Source organism: Crocuta crocuta, unplaced genomic scaffold (genome assembly GCF_008692635.1).
Source record: "Crocuta crocuta isolate KB4526 unplaced genomic scaffold, BGI_CrCroc_1.0 scaffold92, whole genome shotgun sequence".
NCBI lineage: Eukaryota > Metazoa > Chordata > Mammalia > Carnivora > Hyaenidae > Crocuta > Crocuta crocuta.
In genome coordinates this window covers 5536300-5563430 of record NW_027528804.1, presented here as the reverse complement: position 1 = coordinate 5563430, position 27131 = coordinate 5536300, and the positions used below count along the sequence as shown (strand labels likewise).

Sequence of the window (27131 nt, the reverse complement as noted above, 5' to 3'; positions counted from 1 at the left end):
TTGTTCACAAAACAGCCATTGAAATTTTGCCATGATGTTAAACATTCTTGTACTGTTTATAAAACTAAGGCATATTCATACTTGGACCATTGGAAAATGTTGGTTCCTACAAGTCAGAAAGGGAAAGGAAGACCGAAATTCCATATAAAACTAGAAAATAAAATGGGGTGAAAATTTCCCCAGTATTCTGTTTACCTATTAGATGTTTCTAAATCCTTTGGGAGAAAGGATGGTTTATTCTCTGTAATGTTTCCAACATTTAATGTCATGCAACACATAGCCACAATGGCTATATAACTAAATTGGATATTTTCAGAGTTAAAAGATACATTAAACTGCACCAGACATTAAGCCTAAGGCAGCAACTGGGACCTTCCCACATAAATTAGGATGTATGGCCACACTGCACATAGTCAATCGATAAGTTTTGGGGGAGAGGAGGAGGAAGGAAGATAGACTAAAGCCTATTACAGTCTAAAAGCCTACTTGTTAAAACAGGAGTATAATATAAATCTCTTTATATGTAACTACACTATAAGTGTTATGCATTTGGAAAAATGGTACATTTCTTATTTTGGGTTGAATGTACATCTTTGTTGTGGATGGCTTTAATGATAGGATATTGGGAGACAGTAGAAAATACATTGGGTATACAGCCTTGCCATTTTCCAGAGTGTCTTGCATCATGTGACTAAGGAGAGTTTTTTTCCGAAACTGAAAATGTTGTGATTCATAAAGTTCAGTTGAAATATAAGGAATATACCCTTATATTTTCCATTCTCTCAACAAATTACTATTCTTGTCAATTTACTCACTATGTTCTAACCTAAACAGGATTATGGCAACCATCAACTCAAGGGCAAGTAAACTCTATTTTTACTAAGTAAAAACACAAAATTAACAAATATTTTAGAGCTCAACTTCTTTTTCCCCCTTTTTTGAGATTAAAATGACAATAACTTGATAAAATGAGTAGAATGCTGCCTTACTTAAATCTAATCGTTACTGTGAAGATAATCGATAATAAAGGACTGAATATGAATTAGGTTTTCCAGTTAAGAACAGAAGGCTGCAGAGGTTTTGACCTATTTAGGATTATTCTCTAGTTTATGACATAGCTAGGCTCAGAATTTAGGTTTTCATATTCCTAGTGGTATGCTTTTTTCTGCTGTGCAAAAAAGAAGCATATTTCAAAAGAACAGAAAATGTGAGTTGCATGAATATTGGAGAATGTGGAAAGAAAAATTCCAGATTATCTGTATCTTTCTGAAGAAGGATAGACATTCACCACTTTCTAGGGATTTCCTCAAAATGGTATGGTGTTTATTTTTGAGACAAAGGGAGACAGAACATGAGCAGGGGAGGAGCAGAGAGAGAGGAAGACACAGATTCTGAAACCAGGCTCCAGGCTCTCAGCTGCCAGCCTAGAGCCCGACACTGGGCTTGAACTCACAAACCGCAAGATCACAACCTGAGCCGAAGTCGGTCACTTAACCGAGTGAGCCACCCAGGCACCCCTGAAAAAAAATGTTTTAAGTGTTGCTCCTTATTTAAGTATCTGTTCCACTTTCTAAATATATAATAAATGCAAGACAATTTTAATATTACTGTAGAAAAATGTATGTTGAATTTAATAGGAAGACATCATGTATAATCTGTGATTCAAGAAATGAACTGATAGTTCAGAAGGTGGAAAATAAGTTGTGCTATAGCTTTTTGGTATGTTTAATAATTAGCAGTAAGTGATTAAAGTGGTAATAAAACAATTATTTATTAAAGTATATTTTCTTCATGGAGAAATTAAATATCATTCAAACTATAAATAAAACTAATGTATGTGAATTTAATGTCTTTGAAGTATTGTGAAAAATAATGATTGTCTTATACCCTATTTTCATTACAGAATATCTGACTGTGTTCTCTCAGATGATTGCTTTCCATGATCCAGAACTGAGCAATCATCTCAATGAGATTGGATTTATTCCAGATGTAAGTACTTGGTATATTAATAGAACATGAGGTAAAAAATAAAGCAGAAATTGGTAGCACAAAAGAATACTGTTTTTAAAGTTGTGTTGTCATAAGTCCATATTTCTAAACCAATTCTTGCTACTAATTACAGCCTTCTGTTGTAAAGTTTGTGTGATTACCTTCCATATTCTTACTTTAAGTGAAAGGAAAGTATCTTTTTTTTTTTTTTGGCACTACCAAATTGTTTTGAAAACTCCTTTAGTGTGAGCGTTGTATTAAACTATTGTAAGGGTTTTCACTTGTATTTTATGATATTCAGGCTGCTTTTGAAAAAGTAGGAAATTTGAACTTCAGTGAATTTTTAAGTAACTGATTCTATGTTTTTCTTCATATATTAACCTAAGAATCTTTGCCAGATTTTGGCTTACTTCATTATCTTCTTAATAGTCCATGTCAACCCAGAAGTCAGAATTGACTCTTAAAGAGTAGCCATGGTGTAGCTTAGCCTGCTACACATCTGTAGTGTGTGACATGGAATCAAACATCATTGAGAAGTCTTTTGGAGTATAGTATCATGGGTTTTTATAAACCTCAAAAAAAAAAAATACTTCTTGTGATAGAGGTCTCCTTATTCCATCTTAACTTTCTTTGTTTCCTGATCATATCTTTCCCCCTTAAGGTTTATATCAGGAACCAGTACATTGATGATAAGACTAGAGGTGAAAAATGTTTATATTAACAGACTCAACTAATACATTTAAAGCGTTGACAATAATACTTATAGCATAAATTCTTGCAGAGTGCTCTGAAGTTTAAAAATATTTTCATAAACGTTATTTCATTTAATTCTCAAAACAAACCTGCAAAGTGAATGAAGCAGATAATTTCAGGATTTAGTTGATAAGAAATATACTGTTTGAGAAGATAACAAAACTAATTAGCCACAGAACTAAAATTTTAACTTACATCATTTGAAAACCCTCTGTCCCTAGTCTGGTTTATCTTCCATTGGGAGAGTAGAGACTAAAACCTAGGTGTACCTACTCCTAGTTATTGCTCTTTGTATTATGCTGTGTATAACTCTGTGCTGTGATCAGGCCTGTGGCAGCCATCCTTAACATGTACAGGGTCATTTGCTTCTAGGTTCCTGGAGTAATATCTTTTATTTGAGTGTATGGTTTATTCAATGAAGGCTCCAAAAAGAACATATACAAACTATAAAATAAATAAAATAAGGACAAGTCCTATAATTTTATGGAGATAAAAGACCTTATCAAAAAAATTAACCGGTATACATAGTATCATGTTAAGTATTCATTTTTATATAACCCCACCTTTCTTGCTTCACATTTGGGAGGTAGAAAACTAAACTACATTAAATATTATGGCTGGAGTTGAAGAAATATAGAGGAACTGACTGCTGATTTGGTAATATTTGAGGGGAGAAAATACAAATGGTTAAGACACAGACTAAAGGAGGAGATGATTATTTTCAAAGGACTCTCTTGAAAGCACCTGATGGTGCTCAGTAGTAAACAGAAAATGACATTAATTCAGGCAGTGTTGTAGATTGACAAAAAACATTTATGCAAAAAAATATGTATGAAATTACAAAGAAAGCCTGATAAAAGTTTTAGACATACTGTGAATATAGACGGTATTAAGGAAGGACTCACAAAAAGGAATATATAATTTATATTTGCTTTAGTTAATTAGGAAAATTGAACTCTGAGTATGGTATGAGAAAGGTGAACAAAAAACATTGTTAAAATGTAATAATGCGAACATATATTAAGTACTTACTGTGTGCCAAGCACTGCTCCATCCTATTTAAATAAGCCACTCATTTAATCCTCACTAGTTTAAAATTTAATTAAACAATGGCTATTTAATATTTATACATAAACCAATTTAGAAAAGGCAAATAGCCAAATGGAAATAAAATTTTAGCTGACAATAATATTAAACATAAAAGCAGGTGAGAACTCAGCTTAAAAGTATTATAAATTGTTTTTGCCTTAAAGGAGAGGAAAATAAATATACTGATTATACTTAGACATTAAGTCACCGATCTGGTACTGTTTCATGGGTGCTGGCAGAAAACCCAAGACTCCTGGGTCAGAGACAAGGGACATTATCACTCATAGCACAGCAAGCAGCAGGAGTATTAGCATATTTGTGTTGGTTTTCTAACCATACATATGTTTTCTAATATGTTTGTATAAAAACTGCCTTGGAAAATATAATCCAGAACAAAGACAGTCAGTGTTTCCACTCACAAGAAACGCAGAAGTATAGAATGCATATTAAAATTGTAATGGTAATCACTAAGAGAATAGAAAAAGAAGGTATAACCTCTAAACCAATTTGGGGGAGAGGCAAAGAAAAGTCAACCAATCCGGTAAAAATATAGAAAGACCATAGAAAGAATATAAACTAATTAGATTGCCTAATAAAGGAAATGTTCAGATATTTTAAAACATCCATCTGGGGGCGCCTGGGTGGCTCAGTTGGTTAAGCATCTGACTTCGACTCAGGTCATGATCTTGTGGTACGCGGGTTTGAGCCCCACATCAGGCTCTGGGTTGACAGCTCAGCCTGGAGCCTGCGTCGGATTTTGTGTCTTCCTTTCTCTCTCTGCCTCTCCCCCACTCACACTCTGTCTCTCAAAAATAAATAAATGTTAAAAAAATAAATAAAACATCCATCCGTATGCTATGTATAAGAGATAAAAATTTAAGAGTATTGGTCAAAAAAGGAGATAAAAAACATAAGTCAGCACACATTAACCAAAAGACTACTGATGCAGTAATATTAATATAAACTACTAAAACAGAAAACACAAAACAGACCCACCCATGAATAGATTGTGACAGAGATGCCTCTATAAATCAATTAGAAATGAATGGTTTATTGAATAAATGGACCTGATACACTTGGGTAACTATATGGAGGGAAGGTAGGAATCAAAGCCAACCTCACACCATATATAAAAATAATTTCTAGATTGACTAGAAGACCTAAGTACGGAGTGTCATATTTATTATTTATATTTGGGAAGGAACTTTTACAAAAGTTACAGGAAGTATAAAACATAATATTTAAAAAAGGGAAAATTAAAATTGAAGAGTGCTGGTATGAAGCAGCCGTCCATTCTATTGATAATGTATTTTTTTTTTAAGTTTCCAAAGCAGTTGTCACAAAGTGTTATTATCTGTTATATAATATCTTCACCCTGAGTGGAGAGTACATTGGTGTTTGTTAAATGTGCTACTACATGGGGTGAGTTAATTATTCAATAATCCAGTAATTTATATATATCTTTGATTTATGCTTCCCTCTTTATTATGACCCCATCTTATAATTAATGGGCATTTTTGCATAATTTCTTATAAAAACTCCTTAATTCTAGTGTTATTAAGTAATACTGATTTATACTGTGTAGGTACTGTGATTAATCTTATGAGATATTCATAAGTCATGTGGGATGAGGGACAGTTTCTTCTATGATGAGAATATCTGGTACCTGGCAAATGCTGAGCCTCACTGTCCAGCCACTGATTGCCTGTAGTAATCCCCTAATCGTGGTGACAATTAAATGCTTGCATGTATTTCTAAAAAGTGGATCTACATTTATTTCCAAACACCCTCTAAAGAATGGTTCTTTCACTATTGGGAATCTCGGGGAAACAAAAAGAAATGATCTCACCGCTCGTGACCTATAGAACCACAATTTAGTTATATAGTGTAATATTAACAGTCATGACCCACTTCAAGCCTCAGGTGGCTGCTCAATAAATTAGGAAAAATAGATAACACCTACTTTGGCTACCCACAGGACTCTTGTAAGCCTTAGATAAGTCGAAATATGTGAAAATGCTTTATAAAAATCTAGTGATAGTGTGATGTGACTACATGTTAGATAAGAAAGGAAGACTTAGATCCTTAAGGAAGTTTCAAGTCTCTAACCAAATTACTAGGATAGTTAAAAATATATAAGTAGACTTGCATCATCATTGGGGAATCCACCATCAACAATCTGTCAAAGAATGCCAGGTGATTTACATGTAGATAAAACTTTCTGATCATAAGAGAACAGGGAATATATATCCTGGAACTTTAAGTTGAATAAACTTGACTTCAAGCCCTTGCAAAGATTCTAGATGGTATTGATTCAATACCTGTGTTCAAGCACTGTGTTCAATTCAATTCAAGCACTGTGTTCCCTACTCTTAATTTTATCTTCATATATATGAACCAAGTGCTTACATTTCTTTGTATTTACTATAGTATCTACCACAATTGTTTTCATATATAAGAATGCGGTAATACTGGTTGCTCTATTTTAGGAAACAATATTCTGCTTAAAGTTTACTGATTTGTGGTGACTGAGTGGCCCAGTCTGTTAAGCATCTGACTTTTGCTCAGGTCATGATGTCAGGGTTCCTGAGTTGGAGCCTCATCTCAAGCTTTGAGCAGAGCCTGCTTTGGATTCAGTCTCCCTCTCTTTCTGCCCCTCCCCAGTGTGCTCTCTCTCAAAAATAAATAAGTAAACACTTTTTAAAATAAAGGTTACTGGCTCAAAAAAATCAGAATATAGTATTTTTCTATTTAACATATCCTAAGGAGTTGCTCTGTGAATCACTGTTATCATAGAGATTTATAACTTTTATCTCCTCACTATTGTTCTGTCAAAATGATGGTTATGGAAATGAAGGTAGGTTCTCTCCTAGAAGGTATTTGCCCACAATTCTAAAAAGATAGAAAATGCAGAGTACTGTTAAATAAGGAGAGCTATTTAGTACTGCCTTTGCTTTTAGTATATATTTTTTTGATTATGTGATACCCTTTTCCATTCCACTGAATTTCCCATTCCACTGAATTTATCCCAATTTAACTAGCATAAGGCATCATTACTTCATTGAAGCTGAAAAAGATAATAGTCTTTTGAAAATGAGTGACACAGTGGAACAATACAAATCTTATGGAGCATTTTCTTGACTTTAAAGAATTTTCTTTTGTAGCAAGCCTTGTTATAGTATCTGTAGCTAAGAGGACAATTAGTAAGTCAGACATAGACAAAATGTAAGATGCTGTCAAATTTGGAAAGTAGAAAAAGAATTGATGTAAGAATATTTGAAATTTTTTGAGCTCAAAAGTAGCTGTCATAGGATTGAGGAATGTTGATTCTGAGAGCCAGCAAGAGTGTAAATGCTTTAAGTCTTATCTTTATTGAGTCTACCTATAAAACATTATGTAGTTCCCAGTGCTTAGGGTTCTCTTCTAAGGGTTTTCCTTTCACTCCTTCCCTCCTTATTCCAAAATGTGTGTATCTTTTTTTAAATAGTCTCATAAGACCTCAGATGTTTGAGTTGTTAAAATACTTTTTTATTACAAAATCTTCTGGACTTAGGAATGATCATTATAATTCCTATACTGATGTCTGATATGTTCTCTGCCAGGTGATTTAGATCCATTAACTAATCTTCACAGCTATTCTAAAGGTTTAAAGAGATATGTAACTACCAGATCACAAAGGCTAGAGTTTCAAGAAAATATGTGAGTCTCTACGCTGCTAAACAACTACAAAATCTGCTGGTTTGCAAGCATTCTTTCTTGAATGGCTAAATATTAATTTCCCTAAAGCAAAGTCATTGTGAGGCAAAAAACTAATGGTCACCACATATTTTACAGTAGTGGCCTATGGTAACTTAAATGTAAAACTACTTCTGACTTGAGATAAAAAGAAAACATAGTATGCTAATAAGAAGATAGATTAAGAAAGCCAACTAGAGGGGCCCCTGGGTGACTCAGTCAGTTAAGTGTCTGACTTTAGTTCAGGTCATGGTCTCAGACTTTGTGAGTTCGAGCCCCACATTGGACTCTGTGCTCTCAGTTCAGAGCCTGGAACCTGATTCAGATTGAGATTCTGTTTCTCCCTCTTTTTCTGCCCCTCCCTCACTCACACTCTGTCTCACACTCTCTCAAAAATAAACTTTAAAAATTAAAAAAAAAGAAAGCCAACTAGAAGGGACTTCATTTTATAATAACAATAATAATTGTATTATATATACTAATGCAAATAATAAAATAAATTATTTTTACAACACATAAAATTAAAAATATAAATTAAAATAATAGAGAGACAGCGTGCACTATGCAAATAAAATTTATTTGACAAAAGATTCATCCAGAATATATAAGAAATATTTCCTTTTTTAATCTTTTATATTTGTATATATTTACAACTTTTTAAGCCATAATTTTCTACTCTTCAAAATCAAGTTAATGAGTTTCCTGCCTTTGTTTTTCCTAGTGATGTTTGTAATTTTGATATTATCAGGTCATTTGAAAACACTCCTGAAACGCTAAATATCACTGTTCTTTCTTGATATAGCTAGGGGGCAGTATTTACTCAGCTGACTCTTAGTTGACTACCACTATGTCTAATCATGCAAATAGCTAAAGCATGTATGATTTTTTTTCATTGGGTCTCAGTTTCCATTTTTAAATCAGGAAAAGTTAATAATATCTGTAATTTTGTAAGACTAATGTTATATATATTTTATATCTTCAATAAAATATTTCATTATTTGCTTTTTCAAAAATGAAAACCTGAACCAGTTAGTATTCAAATTGTGTTATACTATCTTTTTCATGTATCAGACTATAACATGAAGATGTACCAATATCCTAAGAAGTTATTTAAGATTAAGCTATCTTAAAAGGAAGAAAAAAGAATAAATGACTAGCATTACAATCTCACAGAATATATTACCTATTTATTTACCTGACTTTAGTTGGTCAAGGTAACTGATGCTGGTGAGCACCTAGGAGCTATTATATATTAAATAAATGTTTCAACTTGAATTAATTATTACTTTTCAAATATCATTAGAATCAAATATCATTAGAATATGCTTCATTTCACTTATTTCTAATATCTCTTATCATAATTATTGTCAAACTATAGGCATATAATTCAAATTTTTATGTTTAGTGTTTTTTCAGTACTTTCCACTATTTAATTTGAAAGATCCATATATATATACTTTCATATATATATACTTCCATATATATATAACACATATATATATACTTCCATATATATATATATATATAGCACATATATATATATCTTTCAAATTAAATAGTGGAAAGTACTGAAAAAACACTAAACATAAAAATTTGAATATATACTTCCATATATATATAACACATATATATATGGAAGATTAACTACTTTTCTCATTATTTCATATTTATTGAAAACTTCTCAAGAAAATGTATAATCTCATATCTGGATCTTTTAATCTATCCCTTTCAATTATCTTCATTATATATTTTATTCTTTTTTTCAACAAATATCTGAGAACCTATTATGTGGTGCTCATTTCCCTAGACCCTGGGTATGTCAAAAACTCTGTCCTCGTTGACTTTATATTCTGAGGGTAGGGGTAGACAATAATAAAAGATAAATATACTATGTGATATGTTGGGTAGTGGTAAGTACTAAAGAGAAAAAAACCCATACTAGGGACATAGATGTTAAGTGCTTGAATGAAGAAGAAGTTGAATTTTTAAATAAGGTAGTCTGGGAAGGGGGAAGAGAATGGGTTAAATCGGTGATGGGGGTTAACGAGTACTCTTGTCCTGATGAGCGCCAAGTGATTTATGGAATTGTTGAATCACTGTATTGTATACCTGAAACTAATATAACACTGCCTGTTAACTAAGTGGAATTCAAATAAAAACTTGAGGGAGGGAGGGAGAGAGAGGAGAGAGAGAGAGAGTGAGTAAGAGAGGGAAAGGAAAGGAGAGGAGAGGGGAAAAGAGAGGAGAAGAGAAGAGAAAAAAGGAAAGAAGTCAGGAAGGGAGTCAGGGAAAGCCTCACAGAAAAAGTGGCTATTGAATAAATGGCTTTGGGAACTGAGGGAAAGAGCAATGAAGCAGAGGCAGCAGCAAGTTCTAAAGCCTTGAGGTATAAGCATGCCAGCGATGTTGAAGGAACAGCCAGGAGACCAATGTGACTGGAGCCCATGAACAAGGAGATGAGAGTCAAAGAGAACCAAGTTTTAGATCAAAACGGATTACATAGTTAAGACTTTAGCTTTTGTTGTCAGTGATGGAAAGCCACTCAATTCTGTTTAACAAAGGAATGACATGTTCTGATCTAAACATTTTAACAAGATTATTCTGGTTTTTATGGTAAGAAAAACCCAAGGAGGGACAAGGGTGGAATTTTAAAAGGTTGATCATACACTAGTGTAATAATGTAGGCTATAGTGGCTTGAATCAGTGGCTTTTAACTGAGATTTGGAAGACTATACTTGAAAGCATAGGTTTTGAAGAAGTATCAGCTCCATTTGGGACAAGTGGAAATGTCAAGCTGGCATTTGGACATGTGGGTTTGCAATTCAGAGGAGAGGTCTGGGATAGAGCTATAAAAATGGGAGTCCTTGCACTATGCATAATCATCTGGAGAAAAATAGAAAAGAAGAAAATCCAAGGACTGAAAACAGGGCATGCCAATATTGAAATCTGGGAGATGAAGAATAACCAACAAAAGAGATGGAGTAACAATCAGAGAAGTAAGAAGAAAACTAGACGAATGTGATATCTTGGAAGTCAAACTGGGGTGGGGAATGTTTTGAGAAGGTAAGAATACCTATGTCAAACCTTGCTGATTGGTAAAGAAGGATTCAGTGAGAATTGGCCGTTAGATTTAGCAACATGGAAGTCTTTGATGACCAAGATAAGAGCAGTTTTGGTGGTGAAGTAGCAGCAAGAACCTAATTGGAGTGAAATGAAAGAATATTTAATGAACATCTGCTACTCTTAAAGAACTGTAAGCCCCTTACAGGCTGGAACTGTATGTTTTGTTCCTTTTTTGTCCTGACTTTGTTTCATTGGATACTTTCTATTGATGTTTCTGAGTTTACCATTTTTTTTCATCTGCAATGATCTGCTTAATCCCATCCAGTATATTTTTTTTCTCTCAAACACTGTACTTTTCATCTCTTAAAAGTTTGATTTGGCTTTTTTTTTTTTTTTGTATCTGCCATGTCTCTTACTTAACATGAACATCCTTAGCTTTTTGAACATAAATACAGTTATAAAAAGTATTTTAATGTTATTTCCTGCTATTACAAACATTTATGTCAGTTCTGTGTGCATTTTGAGTCAATGATTTTTCTCCTCATGTTTTTTTTTTTTTTTTTACTAATTTTTACTACTGGTATTTTTTAAATTAGATTCCAGTCATTGTGAATTTTACCTTGTTGAATATTGGATATTTTTCTATTCTTGTAAATATCCTTGAGCTTTATTTTGGGATGTAACTGAATAACATTGAAACATTTTGATCCTTTAAGACTTGCCTCAAAGGTTTATTAAGTAAGACTAGAACAGCATAATTTGGGAGCATAATTATGCTATTATTAAGGTAATACTATTTTGAGTACTCTACTTAATTCCTTGTTTATTAAAAATTGTGTGTTTGTTCTGACTGGTGGTAAAATGAATTATTCCTGGTTTTGTGTGAGCCTGGCAAGTTTTCCCTCCAATCTTATGAAGTGATCCCTTCCCCACTTTGTGTGGAAGGAATACACATGCCCTCTTCACTGTGTGGCAAAACAGATTGTCAGCTTGTTGCTGAAGTAATTCAGATAAGATTCCTAATGACAAATAATCGGCTTTGATCAGAAGGGTAGAGATACTGTAATGTATGTCATGTCCTTTAAGGAAAAAAAGTTAAATAATAGCAATGAAACTAATATTTAATAACTTTATTTTTAAACTTAAATTAGGCTGAAGAGTTCAGATTTTGTTATATTTTATTGGTTTTTACAACCCGTACTCTTTACAGTGAAGTCACATACCTTTGTATTTCTCTGCAGTTTTCCCTTTTGTAATGTCACTTGAAAGAACTGTCTATGTGTTAATGTATATAAATGATGATCTTGTGGAGAGCAGTAGGCTTTATTTCACATACAGTACTTAGACTTTAGTATATAATTATACGTAGGGTTCTTGACTAGCATTTTGATAGCATGAATAGTGGTATGCTATGCAAAGACATATGGTAGTCTATTCATAAATTATAATTGATAGGTGCTGGAAGAATGTTTATTTAAATCCTATAGGTAGTATAGAAATCTTTGTCTAATGGTAAACTGCTTTGATGCGAAAGTAAAATAAATTTGGAGCTTTTTCAGATCTTTCTATATATTATTACTGACTTTCAATACTTGCTACTGACAAAGGAGATTTTACTCTACATTTAGAAATTGGGAATATTTTTCTCACTTTCAAAATGTCACAAAATTAATTGAAAGTATATAGACAAGTATGTAAGCATGTCTCTGTGTGTGTGTATTTTCATTCCTAGACAGTAAAATTAGGAAAATAAATTTGTCACTCAGCTAAAGAACCAAATTATTTCATTTTTAGATGTTATTTTAGTCTCTTATGAAGCTTCCTATTAATTTAAAAAATGGTAATAGAAAGCATATGCTTCACAATACTTTCTTAAGAGACATTTTGGACATTTTTCAAAAACCATCTTACCACTTCTAAAAAATACTGAGAGTAACTCAAACTGATAAAGACCATTGAAATCCCAGAAATATTTTTGTACAATCTGAAAGTTCACCCTTGGAATTAGCAGGCAAAGTGCTGTGTTTGGGTTAGGCAGTATCTTGAGTATTTCCTTAGATGAAATGAAGACATTCTTTGTAATAATCCTTGGAGAAAGGGACATCTGTAGCATTTGTAATAGATGGTATCATTTAATGGAGTATTTGTGGTATTTGTGGTAATCATTATAATTTAATAATTCTAATTATCAGCATTCACTTTTATTTTAATCAATGGAGTATACCACAGTATAGAATATTTTTTACCATTCAGTTTATTAGTAACCATTCTAATTATCTTTTATTTCCTCTTTATCTGTCTCCGGCATGGCACCCCTTTCCTCTTCTACCCATAGCTCTATGCCATCCCTTGGTTTCTCACCATGTTTACTCGTAAGTATAATTTTTCCTTTCCTTTAAATATTGTATTAGCAAAAGGACAGCTGCTTTCTTCCCCAGTATATTATAGCTATAGTGATATTAATCAGACTTATTTACATAAGGATCCTTATATAATTCTAATGTAATAGAGTTGGGTAGAAAAAATTGTTTTCATTGCTGTATATCAAAAAGAGTGTAATATAGGATGAGGGTTGTATAGTGATGTTTAGGATGCCTATCTTACGTGTCCTGGCATAAAATTTCTGCCTTCTGTTGGAAAAGAAATTAACATTAACTGTAGAATTTACATAAAGATTTGGAAGGCAACTTTTACAACCAAATGAGACTCAATTTTTAGAGATCTTCTAATACTTTTGTTATTTCCAAACCTAGAATTCCTCTAGAAATCAGAGTATGTGGATGTGATAGTTTAATCAGTTACAAATATTAATACAGTGGACATTCTGCTAAATATGTACAAATGATAAATGGAATAACCATATTTAAAGTAGATTATGCATTGGCCTTGAAAAATATGCACAGTATCATTAAATGTAAAAAATAAAGTTGCAAAAAAATAGAAAACGTATTTTATGTGAACTTAATAAAGCAATTATTTTGAGTGAATATTACAAGTGTAACAATACTGAATCTAAAACAATACTAAATTTCATGTAGGCAAATAAACTTTTGAGAATAGTGTAACAAGAAAATTCTAGTAAGAAATATAATTAATGAAACAACTATACCAGGATTGATAAAGGAGGTTAGAAAATGTCATCTATTTGACCAAACTGATTATTAATTTTTAAAAATACCTTAGGATGCAATAAATATTATATACAGTTTTATAATTTTTTTATGAAACCAAGTCAAAAACAATTTTTATAAACATTTTATAAAAAGTTTATAAAAAATTTGGCAGTATTTGTTCTTAATTCGTTTTGACCATAAACCGTTTGTAACATGTCTAGTAAAACTGCTTGTTATTGTTTTAATTTCTGTAATTTTGGGTTTTTATTTAATTTATTTTTATTTTGTTATTTTACAGATGTATTTCCACTGCACAAAATTTTCCACCTCTGGGATACATTACTCCTTGGGAATTCCTCTTTCCCATTCTGTATTGGAGTAGCAATTCTCCAGCAACTGCGGGACCGGCTTTTGGCTAATGGCTTTAATGAGTGCATTCTTCTCTTCTCTGATTTACCAGGTATAGATGTCACTAAATGAAATTTCATTATAAAATAATGAGACAGTCTTTCGGCAATTTGCAAAAATAATCATCCAAGCTTTCAGAATCTCTTCCTAAGTTTCAACTTCCTTCTCTGGATTCTCTCTCATATAATCACATCTGCTCTTCCAGCACATGTACAAACCTGTGTCAAATTAGACTGCTGTGGTTTAATTTTATGTCAATGATGCCACCACAAGAGTAAAAGAGCTGGGGTCAGTGACATATTTGCCTTTAATCTTAGGACAGGCCTGTTTATCTTCAGCTGATAGAGAGTAAACAAAGGCGACTTGGTTAGGTGTTTGAGAATCTGTGTTTACCAGAGATGTATGTGGAACTTTGCTCTCTACTATCTATAGCTCCTTAGACAATTTGACAGTTTGAGAAAAGGTATTACTGTCCCCTTTGGAGGGCAAATCCACAAGCTATATATTATATCCACAAGTGGGGAGTTTGGAAATCTAAGTGTTAAATTTGCTAAGTGTGGAAAAAGGGAATGTGACAGTGGTCTAAGCTTTGCTGCTGTGGCTGAAAACACCACAGTAATGTGTTCACCTAGGATATAACAATCTATGGAATTAAAAAACAAAATATATTTTTGCAGAACCCAAAATGTTTTTCAGGTAGAAAAATTCTACTTCAGAAAGCATTTCATTGGCTCCAACTCTTCTTCTGAGTCTATTATTGTTCTCCCTATTTTTAGGCAGACTCAAGTGACTGCTGATAAGAAACACATTTAGTTATCCAAGAGATGAATTTGCCTAAAAAAATAAATGAAGAACAAAATAAAAGTACCTTAATATCACGTATTTATTAATTACTCTCAAGAGGAATAAGAAACTATTACCTACCCTGATTTTCGTCTTTAGTTGATGATGTATATCTCATACTTCATCATCTCTCTGTTGTTGAAAGTCTTCATCCTTTGGGGAAAATAATAACAATTTAAAATTTAATTTTTTTAAAATTTCTTCTTCCTTCTTTCCCCCAAATTGAAAGTATCACCATCATCCTTCTAACTTATCAAACTTAAATTATTTTTTATATGAGCAAATAGTAGTTCAGTTCTTATATTATTTGTTTCTGGGAAATAGATTCATTTTGAAAATCTATCTATTTTTTTAATCTTGGTGGTGAATGGTAACAAAGAAGCTAGTTTCACAAACTAGGAATACTGTCTGTACCTTGCAGATATTTTCTTCTCATTCCCAACTTGCCAAAGTAAAAAGAAGATGATTGATTAGATTAAAAGAATTTTTATGGTCAGTTCTTTTAAAAAAATCACAAATGCTTATTGTGATTTTGAAATCAAGCAAATTTAATGCCTTTCCTATTTCATACATAAATGGACCACTTAAACACTGATGAAGAATCTGTTGTCTCGTTGTATAGATATTAATAGTAACTCTGCTTGTCCATGAAAATTTATTATTTCTGAAATCAGAAAATAAGAATATGCTTGTTAGAGCTGACTTATTAAAAAGGTAAACTCTACCGGAGCCTGGGTGGCTCAGGTCATGATCTCACAGTCTGTGAGTTCAAGACCCACATCAGGCTCTGTGCTGACAGCTCACAGCCTGGAGCCTGCTTCAGATTCTGTGTCTCCCTCTCTCTCTGCCCCTCCCTGGCTCTCTCTCTCTTTATCTCTCTGTCTCTCTCAAATATAAACATTAAAAAAACAGCTGTTAAATTCTACCTGCCTTTGAAAATAGGATGCATTGGGGCGCCTGGGTGGCTTAGTCGGTTAAGCGTCCGACTTTCGCTTAGGTCATGATCTCGCGGTTCGTGGGTTCGAGCCCCGTGTCGGACTCTGTGCTGACTGCCAGCTCAGAGCCTGGAGGCTGTTTCAATCTGTGACTCCCTCTCTCTCTGACCCTCCCCTGCTCACGCTGTCTCTCTCTCTCTCTCTCTCCCAGAAATAAAAATTAAAAAAAAAGAAAATAGGATGCATTGTTGTTAATTGCCTTGATCCTCAGTGCCATTATTCTGGCTCATTTGTTTGGCCACTGTCTATAATTCCTGTTGGAGAAGAACGAGGTTCTAATAAGAATATGACTTTAAAAAAACACACAGAAAGGGTCTAAATGTAGGCCTTGCCCTAAAGTACACCTGTCTTTTACTTTTAATCGAAGGACACTTATGTGGGATGTCTTTCCTAAATCTGAAGAGATCTCTTTTTTCTTCATGTTGAGCTTCCTCATGAAGATGCTTGAAGGAACTGGAAATAATCATGGGAAATCTTAAAAAGTGAATCCAGATTAATATACACACAAACACACTGAATGTGCCTTTTCTAAGCAAAGAATTATGTGACATAGTTTGGAACATATTTGAAAGAAACAAGCTTTTTAAGACTACAGAAAAAGAATAAATAGGATAACTCTATATTTCACTTTAATTCTTTAGACAAACTTTGTAGATAAAGACAGGATAGGATTAAACATTGATTTGAACTTACTAAATATGTTATACTTTACTGAAATCTCCACTCAACTGAGTTTAAAAGCATAAGCAAACAGCAAATTTACCTAAAATCTTTGCTGAAGCAGATTGCTAAATTCACGGTTCAGAACATTTATTTGATAGTAATATGATGGAAATACTACTCAATTGGTAACCTTGTGAACAAAATGGGCTTGAATTTTTTTAAGTCATTTTTTCTAGTTTTTTTCTTTCAACAAAGAAACACCCAGCAGTCTAGTTATTAAGAGCATGGTGTGTGGAGCTGCTCACCTGAGTTTCAGATCCTGGCTCTACCAGTTACAGCTGTGTGATCTTAGGGTCATGACTTAACCTCCTTGTTTCCTTAACTCTGATTATATGAGAATAATAATAGTCCCTACCTAAGAGTGTTGTTGTGTTAAATAAACCAGTATATCTAAACAACTTAGAGCTGTGCATGGCATAGAGCAAATGCTATGTCAGTGATTATTATTATTAATTTGTCATCATCATTATTATGCTTGTTTTCACTTTTCCATTCTATCATGACATGCTTTCCTATTGGTGGTATAAATGCTGCAATCACCCCATTTGGCTTTTTCTATAATTAAAAAAAAATTTTTTTAACATTCACTTGTGAGAGAGAGTGCATGCATGCGCACAAGTTGGGGAGGGGCAGAGGGATTTTGGGAGACACAGAATTAAGAAGTAGGCTCCAGGCTCTGAGCTCTCAGCACAAAGCCCAACACAGGACTCTAACCCATGAGCAGTGAGAGCATGACCTGACCCAAAGTCAGGTGATTAACCGACTGAGACACCCAGGTGCCCCTCTTTAAATTATTTAAGTAGATAATAAGTCATATAGATTTCCTTGTTAGCTAAAGCAATTGAGGAATTATCTGAGAAGTCAAGTAGACCTTCTTTGTTGAGTGTATATTATGACTAAGAAGAATATTTCTTTTCATTGCTCAGAAACAGTGTAATGTAGTAGATAGCATAGACTTTTCAATCAAGACAGATTAGGGTTTAAGTCCTAGCTCTAACACTCACAACCTGTGTGAAAAGGGAAACTTTTAGTGTAGTTCTCTGCTGAAAGAGCCGTCTATAGATGAAATAGATGTGAGTTCATATCTTAGTTCTGGCACATAGTGGCTGTGTGAATTTGGGCAAACTTTTAATCTCACTGAGAATTCTTTACATTAAGAAACATTCAGTAAAATGGAGATAATAATATCTGCTTTACTGTTATGATGAGCACTAAAGATAATATACATAATGCACCTGCCACAAAATCTGGTACTGAGTGTGCATATATAGTATGTATAACTTTTTAAAAGTAAATAGTAGCATTTAATATTTTTATTTTATTTTAATCTTAGAGACCGAGGAAGGTGCAGAGAGAGAGAGAATCTCAGGCAGTCTCCAGGCTCCATGCCTAGTGAAGAGCCCAATGTGGGGCTCAATCCCATGACCCAGGCTCATGAGCTGAGCCGAAATCAAGAGTCAGACACTCAACCAACTGAGCCTCCCAGGCACCCCAGCTTTTAATATTTTAAAAATACGTAAATAACTTGTAACATTCAATCTTTATAAGTTCCTTCTCCTTTCTTCTTCCTTTCCTTCACTTTATACTAACTCTTTAATTCTTGAAGTGAGAACACAGCAGAAAAGCATTATTATTTTTGCCAAAAATTGTTTCCAAATTCTATTTCCTTGTAATATTTTATTTTTAAAAAATGTTTAAATGAGTATATGTTTTTTTCTTAAGTTTATTTTATTTGAGAGAGAGAGAGAGAGTGTGTGTATGTGTGTGTGTGTGTGTGTGTTTGTGTGTGAGTGGGTGAGGGGCAGAGAGAGAGAGAGAGGGAGACAGAATCCCAAGCAGGCTCTGCACCGTCAGCACAGAGCCCGATATGGAGCTCAAATCCACAAACTGTGAGATTATGACCTGAGCCAAAATTAAGAGTCAGACATTTAACTGACTGAGCCTCCGAGAAACCCCAATACATTGTTATTATAAACTAAGACCAGTAGTTTACATAAGGTTCACCCTTTGTCTTAAACAGTGCTGTGTGTTTTGACAAGAGAGTAATGTCATATATTTACCATTACAGCATTATATAGAACAGTTTCACCACCGTAAGCATCTCTTATGCTGCAACTATACAGTTCTTCTCTCCACTCTTCCTACCCCACTCTGTCCTAGAAATCAGTGATTCTTTTACTGTCTTAATACTTTTGTATTTACCAGAATGTCACATAGTTGGAATCATAGAAGTATGTAGGCTTTTCAGACTTTTTCCTCCATGTCTGCTTATGGCTTCATAGCCCACTTCTTTATATCACTAAATAACATTCCAAGTTTTTAGATTTTTAAAAGTAGAAAAGGATATTTCTTACAAGGCAATCTCTTTCTAAATAGAAATCTACCAAGTGTAAAATAGAAATGTAACCTATACTTTAACTGAGTTTAAAGTAAGATCCCATATTTACTGGTATCTAAAGCTTATGCTTTTTTTTTTTTAATATTTTATTTATTTCTAGGAGAGAGAGAGAGAGACAGCATGAGCAGGGGAGGGTCAGAGAGAGAAGGAGTCACAGACTGAAACAGGCTCCAGGCTCTGAGCTGGCAGTCAGCACAGAGCCCGACACGGGGCTCGAACCCACGAACCGCGAGATCATGACCTAAGGGAAAGTCGGACGCTTAACCGACTAAGCCACCCAGGCGCCCCATAAAGCTTATGCTTTTTAAAATTTCAGTTGAAATGCTATAACTTTCATGTGTTTTATATTATCTCTATTTTATGATTGAGAAAAAAAAGAAGAAAAATGAGTTTGGCCATAGCTATATGACTTGTAATAATCCAACTGAAATGTAAACCCAGGTCAGGCTGCCTCCCAGGTAAATGCTCTTTGCAGTATGCCATTATTATTATTATACCACTTTCTAAGTAAATACCTTAAATGCCACTAGACCAAGAGCTAGACCAAGAGAGTGAGGCTTCAAGCCCACCATGTTCATCTCCTAAATTCATTCCCACCCCTTTTAAGCCAGAACCTTTAAAGTTTGAGACCTTTCCAATTAAGAATGACAGATTGTACACGTATGTTTATCCCTACTGCCTTGTGAAACATCACTAAAGCAAAAACGGTAAGGGAATGAAAAAAAGTATAATCCTAAGTACAAAGACAATATAAGAAAAGCACTAGTAAACCAGACACATCAACAGATATTTAGAAGATAGAACACAATTACATCAATAATAACTCCCTTAATAAAAAGCAGAGAACTAAAATGTTCCTGCAAAAGAGAATGATAGCAAGAAGCAAGCCAGTTCTTGGTGCAGAGCACCAAAAGTCTCACGAATTAAAAACAAATGAAAATGAAGTGGAAAAAACCAGATAAGAACTAATGCAATGTATGCATAAGGAGTAGTTTCATTTCTCCCCTCTGTGGATCTTTGCACGACGTTGCTAGCTATGCGTCTTCTCTGCCACCTAACAGAAGACTGCAGGATAGGGGAAGATCCAGATTTTGTGGGCCCGAAGCCTAAGCAGTATGGAGAAGTGGCCCTCTTTTAAGAGGAAATAAATTACATTACAAAATTAGACCATTAAAAGAATATTGAGAATGAGCAAAGAGAGCATAACAAATTACAAAAGAGAAAAGTAACATAATATTTTAATTATTAAATGTCAGATTCCTCTATATTTTTCCTCCTTTTTTGCTCCATACTCATTGATTATCTCTACATATGACAATAATTATACATATTTTCCGTACAATAAAATAATCAGTCTTTCCACTGGAAGTGTTGGGTGGAATTTGTTTTTTTATTATTGATAGTAGGAATGCCTAAAACAAGTGACTTAACATAGATAATACCCTCTGTTGTAGTGCTACAGATTTCTTTCCTATAAATACAGAAATGCTGCTTTGTGAAATTCCTATCAAAAAAGATAAAGAGTTAATGATGCACTTATAACTGTATATGTAACATTATCAAATATATTCCTAAAAGGAGAGCATATCTCTTTTGATCAGACGTCAGTGACTACCAGATTCTCTGCTTATAATTTTACATGCTTAATGTTTGGAAGAATGTTTAAGCCTGATGTTTGGCTGTGTATATTTTAAACGTTTCTCCTCCCCTAAAGCATCTGGTGCTGGGAGACATCATTTTGCTTTACACCTGTGCTCTTGCATAGTGAGTGATAGGAGTTTCTAGGACATTATTTCTAGAGCAATGACTTTCCTATCCTGTCAAACATAAATAAAGCCAGATACTAGTTAAAGTGCTAATATACTCTTACAGTAGATAAGAGACCAACATGAATTGAACTTCATTTTGTACAGAGGTAACTGGGCATTTTAAAGGAAGAATGAGGGAATAGGTGGGGAGGGTGGGGGCATAGAGGCCCAGAAGATTCAGGAAAATGAAAAATTACAGAAGTGTGAAAGAGGGCATTGGCCCACATAAAACCCATCTTGGTTTGCTAACTGGCACTTAACCAAAGTTAGGTTCCTACCTTCCCACAGAGGCTGGGAGACAAGTCTTTATAAGCTAAAGTTGAGGCATAGTCAAGAAAGGATGTAAATGAACCTGGTGAAAGTTATGTCAAGGAGAAAATCTTTTGTTGGGGCACCTGGGTGACTCAGTCGGGTAAGCGTCTGACTTCAGCTCAGGTCATGATCTTACAGTTTGTGAGTTCGAGCCCTGCATCCGGCTCTGTGCCAACAGCTTGGAGCCTGGAGCCTGCTTTGGATTCTGTCTTCCTCTCTCTCTGCCCCTCCCCCACTTGTGCTCTGTCTCTCTTTCTCAAAAATAAACAGTAAAAAAATTTTTTGTCAATACCATAAAGTGACTTCAGATCACAAAACTATATCCCATTAAATGAAACTAATTATCTAACTATTCCTAATTTAGCTTATTCTTAGTTATACCTCAAAGTGCCTCTAGCCATTATAATGTTGCCTAATGCAAGATGAAGTGTAATGGAGGGGAAATTGGTGTAAAGACAGAAGTCTTCACTGTTTGTGACTTAAATATCTTTACTGTTTGCAAATATTACAAAAAACATATCCATGTGAACAGTAAATTTGAAGGGGTATTCTTTGGAGTAATAGAATCAAAGTATCTTTTTAAAATTTTTTTAATGTTTATTTATTTATTTTTGAGAGAGAGAAATAGTGTGAACTTGGGAGGGGCAGAGATAGAGGGGGACAGAGGATCCAAAGTAGGCTCTGTGCTGACATTAGAGAGCCTGTTGCAAGCCCAGTGCGGGGTTCAAACCAATGAACCCTGAGGTCATGACTGGAGCCAAAGTCCAACGCTGAACCAGACTGAGCCACTCAGGTACCCCTAGAATCAAAGTATCTTGAGACTCAGAGTCAACAGCATAGCAGAGAGCAGAAGTAAGGGGATATATGCAGTTAGAACCCCCGTACTCCTCCATGGTCAGTGCTGGCAAAGATTAGCTTACACAGAGAATTATTCTTTGGAAAGGTAGAATGTCTCCATAGGGAGAAATACCCTATTTAGGGGTCTTGACCATGTCTCTAAGTTACCCAACAGTGAATCTACCAGTCACCAAGACCTTCCCACATATACAAACTTCCAATCTGATTTTTAGTATTGTTCTTTTAAATATGTAGTCATATATCACCAAACCTTTATAGAAAACCTCTAACTAATACCTCCTCACACCAGTCAGAGTGGCTAAAATGAACAAATCAGGAGACTATAGATGCTGGCGAGGATGTGGAGAAACGAGCACCCTCCTACACTGCTGGTGGGAATGTAAACTGGTAGAGCCACTCTGGAAAACAGTGTGGAGGTTCCTCAAAAAATTAACAATAGAACTCCCATATGATCCAACAATAGCACTGCTAGGAATTTACCCAAGAGATACAGGAGTGCTGATGCCTAGGGGCACATGTACCCCAATGTTCAGAGCAGCACTTTCAACAATAGCCAAAACATGGAAAGAGCCTAAATGTCCATCAACTGACAAATGGATCATGAAGATTGGTTTATCTCTACAATGGAATACTACATGGCAATGAGAAAGAATGAAATCTGGCTATTTGTAGCAACGTGGATGGAACTCAAGGTTGTTATGCTGAGCAAAATAAATCAGGCAGNCAACGCTGAACCAGACTGAGCCACTCAGGTACCCCTAGAATCAAAGTATCTTGAGACTCAGAGTCAACAGCATAGCAGAGAGCAGAAGTAAGGGGATATATGCAGTTAGAACCCCCGTACTCCTCCATGGTCAGTGCTGGCAAAGATTAGCTTACACAGAGAATTATTCTTTGGAAAGGTAGAATGTCTCCATAGGGAGAAATACCCTATTTAGGGGTCTTGACCATGTCTCTAAGTTACCCAACAGTGAATCTACCAGTCACCAAGACCTTCCCACATATACAAACTTCCAATCTGATTTTTAGTATTGTTCTTTTAAATATGTAGTCATATATCACCAAACCTTTATAGAAAACCTCTAACTAATACCTCCTCACACCAGTCAGAGTGGCTAAATTGAACAAATCAGGAGACTATAGATGCTGGTGAGGATGTGGAGAAACGAGCACCCTCCTACACTGCTGGTGGGAATGTAAACTGGTGCAGCCCCTCTGGAAAACAGTGTGGAGGTTCCTCAAAAAATTAACAATAGAACTCCCATATGATCCAACAATAGCACTGCTAGGAATTTACCCAAGAGATACAGGAGTGCTGATGCCTAGGGGCACATGTACCCCAATGTTCAGAGCAGCACTTTCAACAATAGCCAAAACATGGAAAGAGCCTAAATGTCCATCAACTGACAAATGGATCATGAAGATTGGTTTATCTCTACAATGGAATACTACATGGCAATGAGAAAGAATGAAATCTGGCTATTTGTAGCAACGTGGATGGAACTCAAGGTTGTTATGCTGAGCAAAATAAATCAGGCAGAGAAGGACAGATACCATATGTTTTAACTTTTAAGTGGAACAGAAGAAACTTAACAGAGGACCATAGGGATGGAGAAGGGGAAAAATTAGTTGGGGAGAGGGAGGGAGGCAAACCATGAGAGACTCTTGAATACTGAGAACAAACTGAAGGCTGATGGGGAGAGGAGGGGAGGGGGATGATAGGCATGGAGGAGGGCACTTGTTGGGATGAATACTGGGTGTTATATGGAAACCAACTTGACAATAAACTATGAAAGAAAGGAAGAAAGAAAGAAAACCTCTAACTAAAAGACACAAACCAGCAAACTAAATAAAAGAATATCCTCAGAAAGATAGTTATTGCAACAATGACAAATCAAATTTTTTTAAGTAACAAAGAACAAAAGGGACTTACTTTTTAAAAATGCTGTGGAAATGCAAATGAGCATACTAGTAAAAGAGTTAGATGATAAGCTTAGGAAATCTCTCAGAGAATAAAACAAAAATACAGATGGAAAGTAAGAGGAAGAGACAAAATTATTAGAAAACCAACTCAGGGTGTTCAAGATTTCTTTAATAAGAGAAGAAGAAAGAACAGAAAGTATCACAGACATCAAGAACTTTCTCTGTAGGTGAAGGATTACAAAAAGACCATCAAATACCTAGCATGAAGAAGTGACACACATTACATATATCATTTTGAATTTTTAGAACACCAGGGATCCTAAAAGTTTACAGAAAAGAGGAAAATCACATACAAATGATTTCACTTCAGAATCATATCAGACTTCTCAGAAGACAATGGAGCACTGTTTTTCATAACTGAAGGAAAAATAATTCAACTCTAGAATGCTATGCCTACTCCCAACTATCAGTCAAAGGCAGAGTAAATATATTAAAAGATATAGAAGATTTCAAAGTAATTTGCCTTCTGTGTACCCTTTCATAGAAGCTACTGGATAATGAGTTCACCAAAATGATGAAGTAAATCAAGAAAGAGTAAATAATGTCTTGCCCTCCAAATTAAAGATTAAATATAGGGGAGAGAAAAGGGAATGAGATGATAGTAAAGAGAAATGCCAGGACAACAACTGTTCACTAGACCTTGGAAGCAGCTCATAGCTGTTAGAGCAAGAGAACAGAAGTCTTCAGGAGAGATGTATTTTCCACCTACCCTGTCCCAAATGAAATATGAGATGTGTTTTATTATTTTGGACATAGTTCAGTCTTTCTGAGAGACATGATAGTACTGCATGAGGACAAATAAATCAGGATTTAGAGAAGTTATTTCTGTCAGTCACAAAGTTCCTCTTGGAGCTTAGAATCAAAACTGGGAAGCCATAATCCAGGGAACATACTTTATTTACAATGTGTTATGTCAAAATTACAATGCAAAATAGAAAAAAGTAGTACCCTAGGAGAAGAGATTAGAAGAAAGTAGTACCCTAGGAGAAGAGATTACTTTTTAAGAATAGTTGCATATTTTGATGCACAGTTTACAGAGTATTTTTTGCATAATATTTTGGTTATGATAAAGTGCTTCGGAAGAATTTGAGATGGAGAGGTGACATGGGAATGGAGAATGGGATATGTGCGAGCACTAATAATTGGGGTGGATGCCATAAAATTCTCAGAATTCACTGTAAACCTTTTATGGTACTGGTAGGGTGTTGAAACAGATACAACTGACTTTTCCATGGCTCATGATTTAATGACTGAACTACAACCTCTACTCTGGATCACTGGGATGACTTCAGACTCCTACTGGGTGACAGTTAGACTGATTTGAGCACCACAGATGCAAAATCTATGATCTGAAACTTTTTTTGGCAATTAAATGGTATTAAAAGGATCAGCTTTTTTTTTTAAATGACAGGATTTTTCTCTCTTTAGCTTCAAATTTTTATCTTAAACATTAACGGGAATTTTTCTAAAATTAATTCAGCATCTCTTCCTTAAGTTGAGTAGAGAACCTATCTTGAACTTTGATTTTTATTCTAATTGTTATCTGTGTTCTTCTTTTTTGAGGAGGCAGTATCAACTTGATCATATTATAGAGCTTTTTAAAAAATATATTTCACTGTATTTACCATTGCTCAAGTAAATAGACCCATGTCTCAAAACATGTTTAGGAGTTTCTTTTTAAATATGTTTTATGTTAGGAAGAGCATATGGGATGATGAAACCTGACCTCTTTGTGTAGCCATGGAAGTAACCAACTGTGAAGTTGGCAAACATCACTAATAGCAGATAAAGGAACGCTTAATTGAGTAACTGGTCTTTCCAGACCTGCTGGCCATACACCAAATCTAAATGAATTGAGAAATAAAAGATGTCTTATAATCCTTTAGAAACCTCGGACATTCTACTCATAATAACACATTTGCCATATTAAATCAGTTTCCTTACATCTTAGTTTATTTATCTTCAACAGAAATGAGAGATTACAATAACTTTCTACAAGAATCATTGTGAGAATTAAATGTTTCTCTTGTAATAGATTCTCAATAACTCTTCATTTTTCTTTTACTGCTCCAGGTGTTTTCCTCCTTACAAAAGTAGGCAATTGTAAACGTACCATCCACAGAATTGACTTAAATGCATATATGTCCCGGGTGCCTGGGTGCCTCAGTTAGTTAAGCATCCAACTCTTAATTTCAGCTCAGTTCATGATCTCAACGATTGTGAGATTGAGCTCTGAGTCAGGCTCTGCTCTGGTCATGGAGCCTATTTTAAGATTCTCTCTCTCTGTCTCAGTCTCTCTCTCTCTCTGTTTCTCTCTCTCTCTCCTTCCCCACGCCCCCATGCTCTCCCCCACTGCACATGTGTACTGTCTCTCTCTCATGCTCTCTAATTAAAAAAAAAAAGCGAATANTCTCTCTCTGTTTCTCTCTCTCTCTCCTTCCCCACGCCCCCATGCTCTCCCCCACTGCACATGTGTACTGTCTCTCTCTCATGCTCTCTAATTAAAAAAAAAAGCGAATAAAAAAAAAAATTTCCCAGTTTTAATTTGGGGAGGTGGAGGAAGCAGCAGAATAGCTTTTTTTTGTAAATGCATATGTCCTTCTTCCTTTATGTATAATTTCCTTGTTTCAAAAGGAGAAATAGGAAACTTATCCCTTTTTAATTTAAAACATGAAGTGTGTTTTTTCCATTGCTTACCTGAGCTAACATACTTGGACTTTTGCAAAGAAAATGAGAATATTTGCCATTTATTAATGTTAGGGATATAGAAAGGGAAAAGCTAGCCCATGCTAAACTCCTTCATCCTAGTCAACTTCTTGAATTTCTCCTGCCTTTCTGTGATCTGTCCACTTTCTCCATATGAAAACAGCTTACTCTGCTTCAGGAATATTGACCTCCTAAAGAACTACAAACAATAACTTGGAGTGTGATAGCCTTCCTACTTTTATTAACTCCGTATCAAAGATAATAAATTTCAGATTTGAGAAAGAAAAGGAAATCTATGAAAATATTTCCTTTTTTAATCATTTTTAGTCATTTAACTCAGAAAATTATTTTCAAA

The 27131-nt window shown here is 34.6% G+C and overlaps 1 protein-coding gene across 3 annotated transcripts in view; it reads left to right on the top strand.

Moving 5' to 3' along the window:
* TBCK (TBC1 domain containing kinase) overlaps nucleotides 1-27131 on the top strand; it is a 190010-nt gene that overhangs the window by 89679 nt on the left and 73200 nt on the right. For all 3 annotated transcript variants that reach the window (XM_077755783.1, XM_077755782.1, XM_077755784.1), the window contains 3 exons: nucleotides 1904-1989; nucleotides 12965-13001; nucleotides 14041-14202. In XM_077755783.1, coding sequence (XP_077611909.1) covers nucleotides 1904-1989; nucleotides 12965-13001; nucleotides 14041-14202 — 285 coding nt within the window. The remainder of the gene's footprint in view (nucleotides 1-1903; nucleotides 1990-12964; nucleotides 13002-14040; nucleotides 14203-27131) is intronic.